Source organism: Pleurodeles waltl, chromosome 10 (assembly GCF_031143425.1).
Source record: "Pleurodeles waltl isolate 20211129_DDA chromosome 10, aPleWal1.hap1.20221129, whole genome shotgun sequence".
Taxonomy (NCBI): Eukaryota; Metazoa; Chordata; class Amphibia; order Caudata; family Salamandridae; genus Pleurodeles; species Pleurodeles waltl.
In genome coordinates, this window is record NC_090449.1 from 715,229,441 (window position 1) to 715,243,015 (window position 13,575).

Below are 13,575 nucleotides of genomic sequence, written 5' to 3' on the forward strand. Positions count from 1 at the left end.
GTGTGCTGTAAAGGCTGTGACTACTTTAACATTTGTTCAAACTGTATATTGAGATACACGATTTCAACAAATCTGATGGGCTCGTTGTGGATGGAGTTAGTTCAAACTATGTCAGCAAAACTATAAAAAAACACGATGCATGCTCTCACACCTTCACTATCTCTCTCAATTATTTGGAGCATGCATGAATAGTGGCACTTCTGTGTGCTATTTATTTTTAGGCCTCGGCTGCATACAGCTTTAACTGTTTGTTGGCAAGATCTATTGTTTCCAATATACAGAGATGAGTTGTTTCCTTCCACGACTGACTTGAGGGGACAATATGCTCTTTTTCTTGTTGAATTTAGCATTGGAGTGTATGGTTTTTTGCTCTCTGCCCTGCTTATTTCTGTATGGCCATTACATACTTTATTTTTACTGAACCCCAGTGTTCTCTGCCCTGCTTTATGTTCTACATTTTTTTTAAATTATGTATGCCTTACAGGGGTCTGACAGGCACATAGGGCCAGATGTAGCAAAGGTTTTTACCCATTATGTGTCTATGGGAAAAAGTGTTTGTACATATGGCCCATAGTGCTCCAAGGCTCCTCACTGCTTTTATATGCACTCCTGTACACTTTGTTTTCCCTTTTTCACCTTTTTAGTTTATTGTTCTAACATGGTCTTCTTCCATGTTGGAATTGTAAGTTAAACATTTTTTTTTTTAATGGCAACACTGTGCATGCCACACATGCTTTACAACACAGTCATCATGCTGCATGCATGCATATGCATCACAGTGCATGGACATTGGTGGCCGTCTTGCAGTGTGTTTTGATAGGATGCGATGGGCACTTAAAACATATTGGCAAAGGTAAGAGCTTGATCTTTGAGAGCCGAGACTTACTAGTTTTATCAGTGTAAGTGTTACATTGCAACTAGTGCATATTTGGATGCATGTATGGCATTGGTAAGATTCTGTCTGGTTCTGAATATTTGATGAAAAATGTAAGTTATTTTGGTAATGCCTTCCTCCATGAGACAAAATGTTTTTGTTGGTCTAGATGCTTCTTCTACTTGCTTGTAACACATTGGATAACAGCTGTCGTTGTATCTTTTTTGTGGGCAAGAAGGTCATCTGTTGATTGTGGAACAGTCGTCTTTTATCATTCCTTCTGGTCCTCAGTATAGCCTTAGAACCTGCCGTAGGGGGCTCTACCGGCTATTAAAGGCTTGAGCCGAAGGCGAGGGCCTTTAACAAGGGAGAGGGCCTTTAATAGCCGGTAGAGCCCGCTACGGCGGGTTCTAAGGCTATTAGAACATGTTGCCATTAGAGGGCAGAATGTTCTCCTAAATAAAACAAAGGCTTCACGGAACCGGAGGGGATTACAAGCAGCAGCTGTGAACAAAGAAGATTAGAATGTTGGTGCTGTGGGCTTTTACCGGCCAGTAAAAGCCCGGAGCACTCCATTGTTTTCAATGGAGCTGCCAACATTCCAATGTTCTAATATGGTTTAGAATTGTTGTAGCTTGTGATTGTTTCATGAGCATAATGAGAATACAGACATTCTAGGCGAGGAACAACCATGCCTATCGATTGTTGGAGTATTCCTACAGAAAGAGAATTGCATTAATTATTAATTTGCTATTGTTAGCATTAGTTGTATGGATGTAAAGTTTGCTATGTTAAACATAACATTAAACAGCCAGCAGCGGTATGTGAGTGGATGCATTTGGAGCGAAGGTTGGATTACAAAAATTGGCTCACATTGTTGTACTGGGACCCTGTATTTACTTGTTGGTGACTACTGGGAATGGATTGTTTTTATCAGACTACAAGAAGAACACACCTAACTGTGAACCAATGGAATTTTGTCCAGTTGAGTGGGGGGCAGATCTGGATCTGTGCATAAAATGAATACAATAGTCTTGGGTATGAAATATTTGGACAGTGCAACTCTTACTTTGAGGCCTTCGATCAGGAAAGTTGACATGGATATGATGGCTGAAATGCCTGGTCCTGTCAGTGTTTCACAGTAAGGATGATGGCTATTTGTGTGTGCGGCTGTGTGACAGCACCACTGATGCATGTGTTCTACCAGTTCTTTAGTGAAGCCTTCTCACTATTTTAACATTGCTGCTTCAGCATCTATTTTAAAGAATTATTAATCTATAACCTTAACCAATGGCCCTTAATTTTTTAAACCTTAGATTCCAGTGTTCTGGTTTATATGTGTAAAGGTGTATGCCAGAAAACATGGCAGAGGCACTGTCGAGAATGAGTGGATTTATTTTGGGGTCACCAGAGTGGATGCCATTCATAAAGATCCAGAGGGTGAAGAATGAGCAAATGAAAAACTCTGAACATTACAAGCCTAATGCATCTCAACTAAACGCTGGGCATATGGGATAATGTTTGAATGTTTGGAGCACGACTGATGCAGCTTAATGGCAAAATTGACCAGTGGCCCAAATGTCTCCTTACTCTATGAAACACAAAAAAGTGCATATCCTGTTTCTCCTCTGGTTTGTGAGGTGAGGGTGAACTAAACGGAGAATGTTATACAATAGTTGCCCTCCCCCTCTGTCTTGTCGAGCACAACAATGACATTTTGAAATAAGCAATAAATAACGTTTCCATAAGCGTGGGTGACTTGATTTCATTCACTCGCAATCAACCAGGATTTTTTAATGTGCAGGAAAAAACTCCAGTTTTTCCCAGAATTCATGTGAACTGCATCTGGATCCTGCTTAGTCCTTGTTGATCATGGCAGGACAGGGTTGCAATCTTCAGCGTGTGGCCTCCATTGGGTTGGTGCAGAGTGCTGCCCCAATTCACAGGGAAAGTCAGTCTGTTCATGATGAGCTCTAAATGTATGTATGAGTTCAAAGCAGTGAAGACAGTTAAATGCCTCCAGCAAACGGAACACAGGCTTTCACTTTCTTTGTAGTTAGCAGTTGCCTAAACATTGTGCTAGCATATTGTCACCACTTTTGGCTTGTTGAGTTTGATAAAATTGAAAAGTCGTACACAAGTAATGTCTTACTCTACTGAACAGTACATCTACTGCATACTAAGGACGCAAAAAGTTTAAAGTAATGGTTGTTACTTAAATCAAAGCTTTTTATACCAGGTTAAAGTTTGAGATTTTATCTTTCCGTGCCTACAAGTAGATTTCATATCATATCTTGCGATCACGTGATCATCAATGTTCTAGCCTCATGGTCTTTAGATGAGTTATTGCCACGGTGTGGTGCTTTGGAGCCACTGTACAATTGAAATATGAAACTGATTAGAAATGTAATGACACCTAAAAATAGTATTGCTCTGAAAAATATTTGTCTGCAGCATTTTCTGAATGGCTCTTAGGTGTCTAATTCCCACTTCTTCTAATCTTTGGGAACATATCCCATTTTAGGATTCATCTCCTGTGTTATTGTAACCGCGATGCTCACTAGCTACGGTGAAATGAAATTCTAGGTTCTAGAACAGTCATTCATTCCATTCAGTGAGCCCCCAGTGTCTGTCTAGTGCTCAGATCCTAAGGGCGTGGGTGGCCAGTGATTTACTTTTGTCAGTCCTGAAGGTTAACCAGGTTTGTTGCTTCTTCCCATGAGGGTTTTCAATGCTTGGTCCTCGACAGCTCTGCAAAGTAAATGCAGTTGTGTTGTATGATAAATATCTTTGACCACACCATGCTCACAGTTGTGAGATTGTAGGAATAGGGCAGAGAGCACATTCTGATTCGTAGAAGTAATCCTATGCTCACTTTGTATTGTAAGCAGACTTTCTGTGTAAAAGTTATTTTAAACTGATTTACCTGTTGTTTTTTCTACAGGATATTGGGTACTGGGTGCAGGTGCACCGGTTGGAGCACGGTGATGGAGGAATCCTGGACCTTGATGACATACTCTGCGATGTAGCGGATGACAAAGACCGGGTAAGTGAAACTGTGTGTATGATTTTTTTTTCCATCTTCGAGATCTTGTGAAAATGTTTCTGACTCCAATCCCACTCCTTGCAGTGATCAGTAGGAAAATCACGGTTGATGGCATCTTTTCTGGGCTACGATTGACATTCACACGGGAGGTGGCCTGCCTACACAGCATTTTGCTGCTGGTTTCATCTGCTCTTTAACTGGTTCTGCTGACCTGCACTGTACCCAGTTCAACAACAGATTTCTGTGCTTCTTAATGTGTTTTACAAGTATCCCTATAAAGTGTTTTGGAAAGTAATGCTTACTGCATTGTTTCCATCTAAAAAAAATTAGAATGCGTTTCACTTTTGACACCAGAGGGAGGATTAATCTGTTTCAGTGCTTGTCTTCGACATTACCAAGAAAAAAAAAACAATTACAAACAAATCAGATATGTATTGGCCCATTGTAGGCCCTGTTAGTAAATTTCTCCATAATGTCCTCACGACCTACCTCTGCAGAAAGCAACACATCTACACACAATGAAATGCACCACCTATGAACATTCTGATTCACTGTAAACCATCGTGAGTCTTAACTCGTGTCTCCCACACTTGTTCAGCTGCTCTGTAGCAGAGGGTTTCGTTCTCCAAATATCTATACTTGCATATCATATGTACATATGCAATGCTTGCTGGAAGTGGGCGATCTGCGACAGTCTCGAAGGGAAAGGCAGGATTGCTCCTAAGGGAGACGGAGTGTGGTAACCTCAGCCAGTTCAGCTGGTTAAGTATTATCACTGTTGTGGAGGGTTTGATAGGATTTTTTCTTCAAGTGTAGCTAGCTTAGAATTTCACATCAATCATTTGTTATAGCAGCATAAATGTGTTTCTGCCTTGGATTTGTTTGAGTTATATGATTCATACAGTGTGAAGATTTTCCAGATTGGTGGTGTAGGTGTGTGCTTGCAAGACTTAAAAAGCTGTTTAGCAATTAGACGTAAATGAAGTATAAATATTGGGTAAACACTTACGTGATGGATCCCCATCACTGAACATATAAATGATTTACAGTTAATTGGGCTACGCCAGAAATACATTGCAACATATGTATGTGTGTTTATTTGCAGTAATTACCGTTGACAAATATAACTGGCATTTGTGAGGGTTAAACGATCACGGAATGGAATATATAATACATGATTCATTCAAACACTCAAGCATTTTGTCTCAAGTCGTTGGTGGAAGTGAACGTGGTGCATTTAAATCCACCTGCTTTTGAAAAATAGAAGGTTGTGACGTACCCCTGAGCCTCTGGGTGCTAAAAATGCACAAAAAGAAGAACACTTACCCTCTTGGCACGATTCTAAAAGAACCTTCAAGTTCAATATAATGAGATACATACCTATAGGTGAGTGCACATATTAAAATGTCTTGTGTTCAAAATAGTTAACAAGAGAACTCCTGGGAAGCTAATGAAGTTTCAGCTTGAAAGCCTTTGTGAATTCCCATTTTCGTTCATGCCAAGCCATTTCATATGTGCAATTGTTGGTAGTCTACTAACCGTGCCTGCAAAGATGGCTTCGCGTTAGCGCCATTGCACTTTTAGCTGCTTTCATTTTTCCTCTCCATGTGGAAAATAATTTTCCTATGGAGAAACCCCTTCTCCTACACCCCACTAATTTTGGGAATATCGCTTGTCCATTCCACCGAGGAAAGGTATTTATTTCTGTCCTTGACATAGTAAATCTAACCATTTGCAGGGCCTGAATGGGCTTAAATGAGGTTTGTGCACACTAACAAACGTAACAATTTGGGCGTGTGCATATTTTCCAGCTATTCCTGACATTAAATGCTAACCCCCTACTGATGTGAGAAGAAATACTACCCCATAACAATATGATGTACTGGAGAAATGTTAATGAATTATTAGTGTATGCCCAGGTTTTGTAACTAGCAGAAGTAGCTTTGCGTTGGCAAATAGGGTTCTTTGCTTGTGAATGCTGAGCGTACATGCGTAAATAGCATTGTGGGCCCGGCCCAATATGGACATATCTGAATATTGCTGCCAAACGCTGGGGGGGTCTAGGGGCGAGGGCTGCCTTCTCAGAGCTATGTGGTATTGCATAAGAGGATAACATAATTGAAAACTGCGTCTTATGGACTTAGTAAGAAAAGGTTGAATTACTCCCAGGCTTTCCATTTGATGAACAGAAAATGCATGCAGAGTATTGCAAATATGTGTCTTAATAATAGTTACTTTGAGGTTTAGTATGTGCACGGCCTGAATTTCCAAAGTGATATATTAATAAAGTATATATTGAATTCATTCATTGGCTCTATAGACATATCTTTGTGTGATTATCATTTGAGTTTGCACTTTCGTTTGAGGAGAGAAAATAATGTTGATGCTTGTCAAACAAGTCATTTTTTTAACACACTCCGTACATATAACAGGGCTTCGGAAATGCAAATACGTATGTCAGTGGAGACACAGAGCTTATACGTTTAGATTATTTTTCAGTGCTACCTTATTTGAGTATTTCTTCCTCACAGGAGCTAGGCAGGAATCAAGGTCACATATATCAGCTTGTTAGACTGTACTGTGATGATGCTTCTGGTCTCCATGGGAACCCCTTGGTGAGCCATATGGGGTCTCTCATACTCCAGATACTGATAGTGTACGGATGGATGTTAAGTGAATGTCAAAGAAGTTAAAATCAAACCTTTAATTTCAGAATGTCCACATTCGATGCATTATAATAGAATTATATTTTCAGTGAACTCATTTACCTATTGGTTATTCAAAACTAGTAGCATGAGTCTGGTGTCCCTGGTACAGACTGTATAGCTTGGATGTGTCTTCATCTCTACCACGTGTCATTTATCTTTGTATGCAGCTTCCTCCTAGTCCTAATACGTTGTTCCAGTGAAAGCAGAACAGTCCTAATGCTGCGACAGGTGTGATAAGTGTTTGGAGAAATCTGAATTCAGAATGAAAAATACGTGCTTAGAAGTCACTGCGACTCAAACTGGTTGTGATACTCGGTATTACGTGTTTAGATTTGCCTAACTAAGTGAAGTTTTAGTGAGTGTAAAATGTCAGCTTTCCCATCTGGTGTTAGTTGTTACGATAGAACATTTACTGTAAGGGTTAGTTATAGGGCGAATATCTGCATACTAAGCTGCGCCCTCCGTGAAACCCTGGTTGTCAGAGAGGGCTAGGAGGGAGGGTGCGCAGATTCAGCCAACTAGTATTAAGTAAAGTTAATTAGCAATTTATTTATTAATGTCATCCCACTCTGATCTCTCTCGTTATATAATGATTCATGGAAGCTTTCAGCAAAACAGAAAGGTGGGTGGACACATCAGCACGAAGTACGCATTCGAATAAATTCTAATACCTATTTTGCAGCGTTTGTTTGAATTTAGTTGAGCGGAATATGTAATCAAGATGAGTCTACCAGGCTGTGAAAAGATCACCCAGACGCGCGCAGTCGGATTGTTTCTATTGTTCCATTTAACTGTACAGTTATTAATTGCTCCTCCTGTCATCGTTGCAAATCTTCCACAGGAAGCCGCCGAGCAGCTTCCGCTCGGCCCCGGGCATTGATTGGCTCACCAACCGTTCTCTGTTGTTGGACGAGTTGTCCCGTACCAGTGCTAAAACGCAGGATGTGTGTGATTTCTCTCACAGCTGGACCCACACATTCCATGAATGCCCAGAGGACGGCGCTGTTGCTGAGCTGTTTCTAAGCTGGTGACTTTAGTAATGGCAGCGCCCCTGATCCTTCGCCGCCCAGCCCCGAGAGGGTAGGAATTATCAGGTGATAAATATACCCAATGCTCCCGACAGCCGGTTTCTTTTTGGAAAGCCAGGACGCTTTCACTGAGGAAAAGCAAGTGCCAGCGTAATATAATTCAGGGTATTTATTTAATGCAGAGTGCTGACAGTGTCTGCTGCATCAATCAAAGAACAGTGTGTGAAAAGGATTTAATTACAGCCCTTATAAATGCACCCTAGGAGTCTGGGCGCTGGCAGCGGGCCACTGCGGCGTCTGTGTAAATTATGCGAGGCCCAGGGTCTCTGAGAATCTCGCGCACGTGTGGGTGAGGGTTTGTGTCCTGGCAAGGGGCACCTGCTTGAATGTTCGTGGATCCTGCCCTCATAGAAAGCACCGGACATTGCCAAAGAAGCGGGAATGAATGTCTTGCCCAGCACCAGGAAAATAAGTAAACTATGGTTCTCTCCAATCATTTGCTCCTGAGGGAAATGGCATGATGCGTCTAGAAAACGCATAATAATCGTATTGAATTGTTCTGGCATTTATACTTAAGTGCCTATACCAGAATTTCTAATTCCCTGGGGTAATTAGTATACTTTGTGTGTGTTGCTTGACGCCTCCTCTCCAGAGCAGAGCGATCAATATATTGTATGAGGGGACTGTGCTGACACACCCCCTCTAAAATCCCTGGGGACCACCACCTCCCCGGGCAATAAACATAATGTATGGGGGTCATATGCCACACCCCCGCAGCCCCCAGTCTGGGAGCTGGCAGCGGGCCACTGCGGAGTCTGTGTAAATTATGTGAAGCCCAGAGTCTCTGAGACTCTCGTGCACGTGTGGGTGAGGGTTTGTGTCCTGGCAAGGGGTACCTGCTTGAATGTTCGTGGATCCTGTCCTCATAGAAAGCACCGGATATTGCCAAAGAAGCGTAAATGAATGTCTTGCCCAGCACCAGGAAAATAAGTAAACTATGGTTCTCTCCAATCATTTGATCCTGAGGGTAAATGGCATGATGCGTCTAGAAAACGCATAATAATCGTATTGAATTGTTCTGGCATTTATACTTAAGTGCATATACCAGAATTTATAATTCCCTGGGGTAATTAGTATACTGTGTGTGGGGGTGTGTGTGTGGTGCTTGGCGCCTCGTCTCCAGAGCAGAGCGATCAATATATTGTATGAGGGGACTGTGCTGACACCCCCTCTAAAATCCATGGGGACCACCACCTCCCCGAGCAATAAACATAATGTATGGGGTTAATATGCAACCACCCCCACAGCCTCGGGGACAACCACCTCCCCAGGACAGTAAACATAATGTAGGGGGGGCCATGTCCCAGGTACTGTCACCTCCCAAGCGCTCAAATAAATTAATGTAGGGGGTCCATTGTGGACCCCTGGCCCTAGGGACCACCACCTCCCAGGGGCTAAATGAAACAATGGAGGTGGGCAGCATGGCACCCCTCTGGAGCCATAGATGGCCTTGGGGACCTCCACCCCACAGGGCCAGCTCCTGCTACCTCCTGAGGTGTGCCCCTCAGGAGGTAGGTGTTTGGTTTTGCTTGGTGGGGAAAAGCAAACCTAACTCCGTTTTCAGCAAGCAGGAGCTGTCAAACAGCTCTCGCTTGCTGAAAGCAGAGTTTTCATCTCTTTCCCTGCATGCAAATATGTGTGGAGGTAAAGAGATTAAGTCAGGCCCAGTCTCGCACAAATGGATGTTCTTTCGGTGCTGGGGAAGTCACTGAGCCAGCGTAAGGGCCACTGTAATTGCGCAGCAGCGTAATAGAGCTCGCAGTTTGGCATGCTGAATTCCCCTTCGATAAGCAGTCGTTGCGTCACGGCCTGGGCCACGCGGCATCAGTCTTTCCCTCACAACAAGTCCAATAGCAGCTCAATCAGTTAATGGAAGAGCCTGGGGAGCACAATCGGTAGGGCAGCAAAGTAGTACAGCAACCTAGGAAGTATAAGCATCTTGGCTATTGCTACCTTCCCAATTGTGAAAAGCAGTAGGGAGCATCAAAAAGGAAGTGATCTACTTATGGAGTGCAAAGCCTAGTCTAAGTTGCCCTCCTTAAGGTCATCACTGGAGTGGAATGTATGTATCCCCAGATACTTGAATGAGACATAACACCATTGTAGGCGATGGTTCCGGAGAGCAGCCCTGAGGTGGGCTGGAACCTGTGCGAGGGGGAACAGGCAGGACTTGGTGTAATTTACCTGGAGACCAGATAAGATTTCAAAGGTATCCAATAATACCATCACATCTGGCAAGGAGGGCCCCTCTGTTGCAAGGAAATATCAGCACATCATCAGCATAAAGGGATACAATGTGGTGAGTATCAAGTTTCTGAATCCCCCAGTGCTGGGAGTAACGGAGCAAATGGTAAGTTTAAGATTCCATAGCTATCGCAAACCGTAATGATGAGAGTGGGCACTCATGCCTGGTGCCCCTGCATATCGGGAAGATATGAGCTATCACTTGGTCCATCTTGACTCTAGCTGGCGTGTTCAACTACATGGTACAGATCCACTTTATGAATCCCGGGCTGAAACCCATGTGGTGTAGGGTCTCGAGCAGGAAGTCCTAACAAAGAGTATCAAAAGCTTTCTCGATATCTAAGGAGACTGCCAGCCCATAATATTTGGTTCTCAAAGTATCGTGGAGGAATCGCAAGAGTCCCCTGTTATTAAAAACATTGCTGTGTCCCAGAATTAATCCAGATTGGTCCTCATTAATTAACATACCAATCAGAGGAAGAAACCTAGTTGCAAGTACTTTGCCCTTTATCTTGCAGGCAAGGTTAAGGAGGGACAGTGGCCTATACGAGTGCACATTCAGTGGGTCGCGTCCAGGCTTGAGCAAAACCACTATCAGTGCCTCGTGATGAGAGTCCGGGAGCTGACCCCTAGTCTGAGCTTCATTGAATACATCCAGCAGGGGCTGGGTTAGATGCGCAAAAAAGGTGGTGTAATTCTTGACTAGCAGGCCATCTGTGCCACACCTCAAACCTCCACAACCCAAAGGGGCTCATCAAGCTAGAACTGTTTGAGTGGAAATGGCTAAGTCAGAGGAAGACCTTCCAGGAAGACCTCTATTTGCCCAGGGGCAAGAGCTGGATTCATGGTGTAGCGCGCAGTACTAGTTGCTTAAAGCATCATTAATGGCGACTTGTGTTGTAGCCAATCTGCCATTGCTTCATGTAATGGCTCCCATCTGAGTATGTTGATGTACGTCCCAGATGAGCCAGGTCAGCAATCTGCCCGATTTGTCGCCCTTGATGTGCAGTCTGGTCATATAGTGCTTATAGTCATGCCTGCTCAGGCGAGACTCCGCTAATTTGTATTTCTTCCCCCCTAATTCTCGAAGGCGGTCGGGCTTGGCGGTTTGGGCAGCATCCTCTTTCCCCAGAGGGCGTAATTCTGACACCAGTAACGTCAATTTATTATGTAAAACGCACCTCGCTACCCAGGTAGCTGACCGGCAGTGACCCCTCACCACCACCTTTAAGGGTGTCCCATTCCGTAGTGTGGAGGGAAGTGGTGTCTTTATTGTGTTCAATGTATTGCACAATGCACGCCAAGAGTTATTCCCGAGATGAAGAATCAGAGAGCCTCGGTCTGCAGTTGATCGCCACGTGCAGATGGCACTGGCACGGTCTGCCCCATTGTAGGTCCATTTGTAGTGAACAATGGTCAGACAATGCAGGCCAGATATTCTGCCCACACCACCATCTGCCACAAATATGCCATAGACCAGAGAGTAGAATGAGTATTCGCACTCCAGATGGTGACCGATGTGCCACATGTCATGGAGCCCCCGTTCTTGAGACTTGCATGGAATCCATGGGACACCCTCACACTGTGTGCCCAGGCAGCAGCAGGCTGGACCAATCCAGACCAGCATCTATTACGCAGTTCAAGTCTCCTCCCCACAAGCATGGGAATGTTGGATCACGAAAAAGAGCCTGTGTGAATGTGTCCAATAACCTGCTGAGGTAATAATTGGCCATTACATCACACAGAGGGTAACCTAATTGTAACCAGTGGGACCTGGATAAATCATAATACATAGCTACAGTGGCCGAATGGGGAAAATATACAAATCTATTTTTGAGGCCAAAAATATCAACTAGTTTTCATTAACACCTTCCCCCCCCCCCCAAATTAAATCTGTAACATGAGTTAAATCATATAAATGCAGCACAGACAACATCTACAATTTAAAAAATATTCATACACCAGTTAGCACATAAATATGAAATTTAATTATTATACAGTTATAATGATCATTAATCATAGTTTAAAATGTAGTTGCCCCATGACAGGTAACGCAAAAGAAAGGTAAATAACATGTTCAAGAAAAGTGCTCATGAATAAAGAAGAGTGAAAAAGGGAAAAATCAATCTGGGTTGCTCTGCACAGATTACATACAGAAGAGCCTGTAGGTTAACCATTTTACAATCACATTAATATAAAACACATTCCCAAAAAGGGTAAAATGTCTAAATCACAATTGCCCTTCGGAGGTCTCCCTACACCAATCCGGGCTTAATATAATCATCACTGTTTCGACCCGGCGAAGAAAGCAGGTTAAATTCTAGCCTCAAATGCCGGTCTTCATCAGGACACACAATGGAAAGGAGCAACCTAGCATATTCAGACATAAGGTGACAAAGATCAAGCTTATAGAACCAGTGCATCTGGCACCTCAACGTAAAACAACTCTCCGCTCTCCCACAGAAAAAGAGGAATAAAGGAATGCTCCAGCTTGATTATCAGGAGAAAAACGTTGTCATTCTCAGTAGTAGACCCACAGATTAGTCAACCATTACCCATATCTCCACACTAGGGATAGACTTCTTCTTTACTCAAAATGGAATACCACACCCAGTTTCATAAGGCACTTATCATTTGTCCATTAACCAGAAAAATGAGTGCCCGTTGTGTCCCCGTATCCTGTCTTCCTCTAATAAAGCATGCTCTCCGTAGTTTGGGGACGACTTGTGATTCCACTCTTCAGTACACGATGCACACTCATTTTTCAGCACTCCTGGGCTAAATCCAGTGAGGATGTGCCATAAACGTGCCCACACCAATTGGATTTGAGCTTCCGGAGCTCTACATCTGTAAGGTGGGTTTTCTGCAAAATAGCAAAGTGTGTATGGTGGCGCCTGACATATGCATGGATTCTACAGTGTGTGGCAGGAGTCTCCATGCTGTGCACATTCCATGTCGGCACATGGTAATGTGGGGTAACAATGTCAGCATTTGTGCTCATGGTGATCGATAGGAGTAGAACAGTCCAGCAATAAGTTGCACGAACATGATGTATCCCAGTCCCTACACCCATGAAGGGTCTTGCAAATCATGCAGTCACCACCCCCGCACCCAGCAAACATCTTCCCCTCCACCAAACCCACCACAAATCTACCAAAACAAGCATATAACAGTGTACAGAACAGTACTAGGTAACATCCCCCCAGGCAGATAGCACTCAGGCCACTTGCCAAACACCCCTAAACACCAACGTATCTACCGAAAACCATACAAGGGGTTGAACTTGTCCATGTGGAAGTGTTTCTGTGGGGCACAGTAACTCCGAGAGTGTCTTACCTCGTAGTGTTAGCCCCAAGTAAGTAGCACCTCATCCAAGCCCCTTTTAAGATGTAGCAACAATGTGCCCGATGGGCTCCCTCCTATTTGTGGCTGCCTGGGGCACCCAGCAACAGCACCGTATCCCCAGCATGCCACAGTGGGACCTTCAGTGTCCTAAGTCAGTGAGGCATGATTGATCCATGAGCGAAGTAGGAGCCGATTGCGTCCAGACAGTTGGCAGCAAAGTGTCAATGTCCATGGCTTAGGTCATAAACAAAAAGAGCCAGAGCAAAACAG

General features: G+C 43.6%; 1 protein-coding gene across 10 annotated transcripts in view; it reads left to right on the plus strand.

Moving 5' to 3' along the window:
• The window catches only part of PARD3 (par-3 family cell polarity regulator), a 1,239,520-nt gene that overhangs the window by 171,171 nt on the left and 1,054,774 nt on the right, over positions 1 to 13,575 (plus strand). For all 10 annotated transcript variants that reach the window (XM_069211229.1, XM_069211227.1, XM_069211231.1 and 7 more), the window contains exon 2: positions 3,819 to 3,920. In XM_069211229.1, coding sequence (XP_069067330.1) covers positions 3,819 to 3,920 — 102 coding nt within the window. The remainder of the gene's footprint in view (positions 1 to 3,818; positions 3,921 to 13,575) is intronic.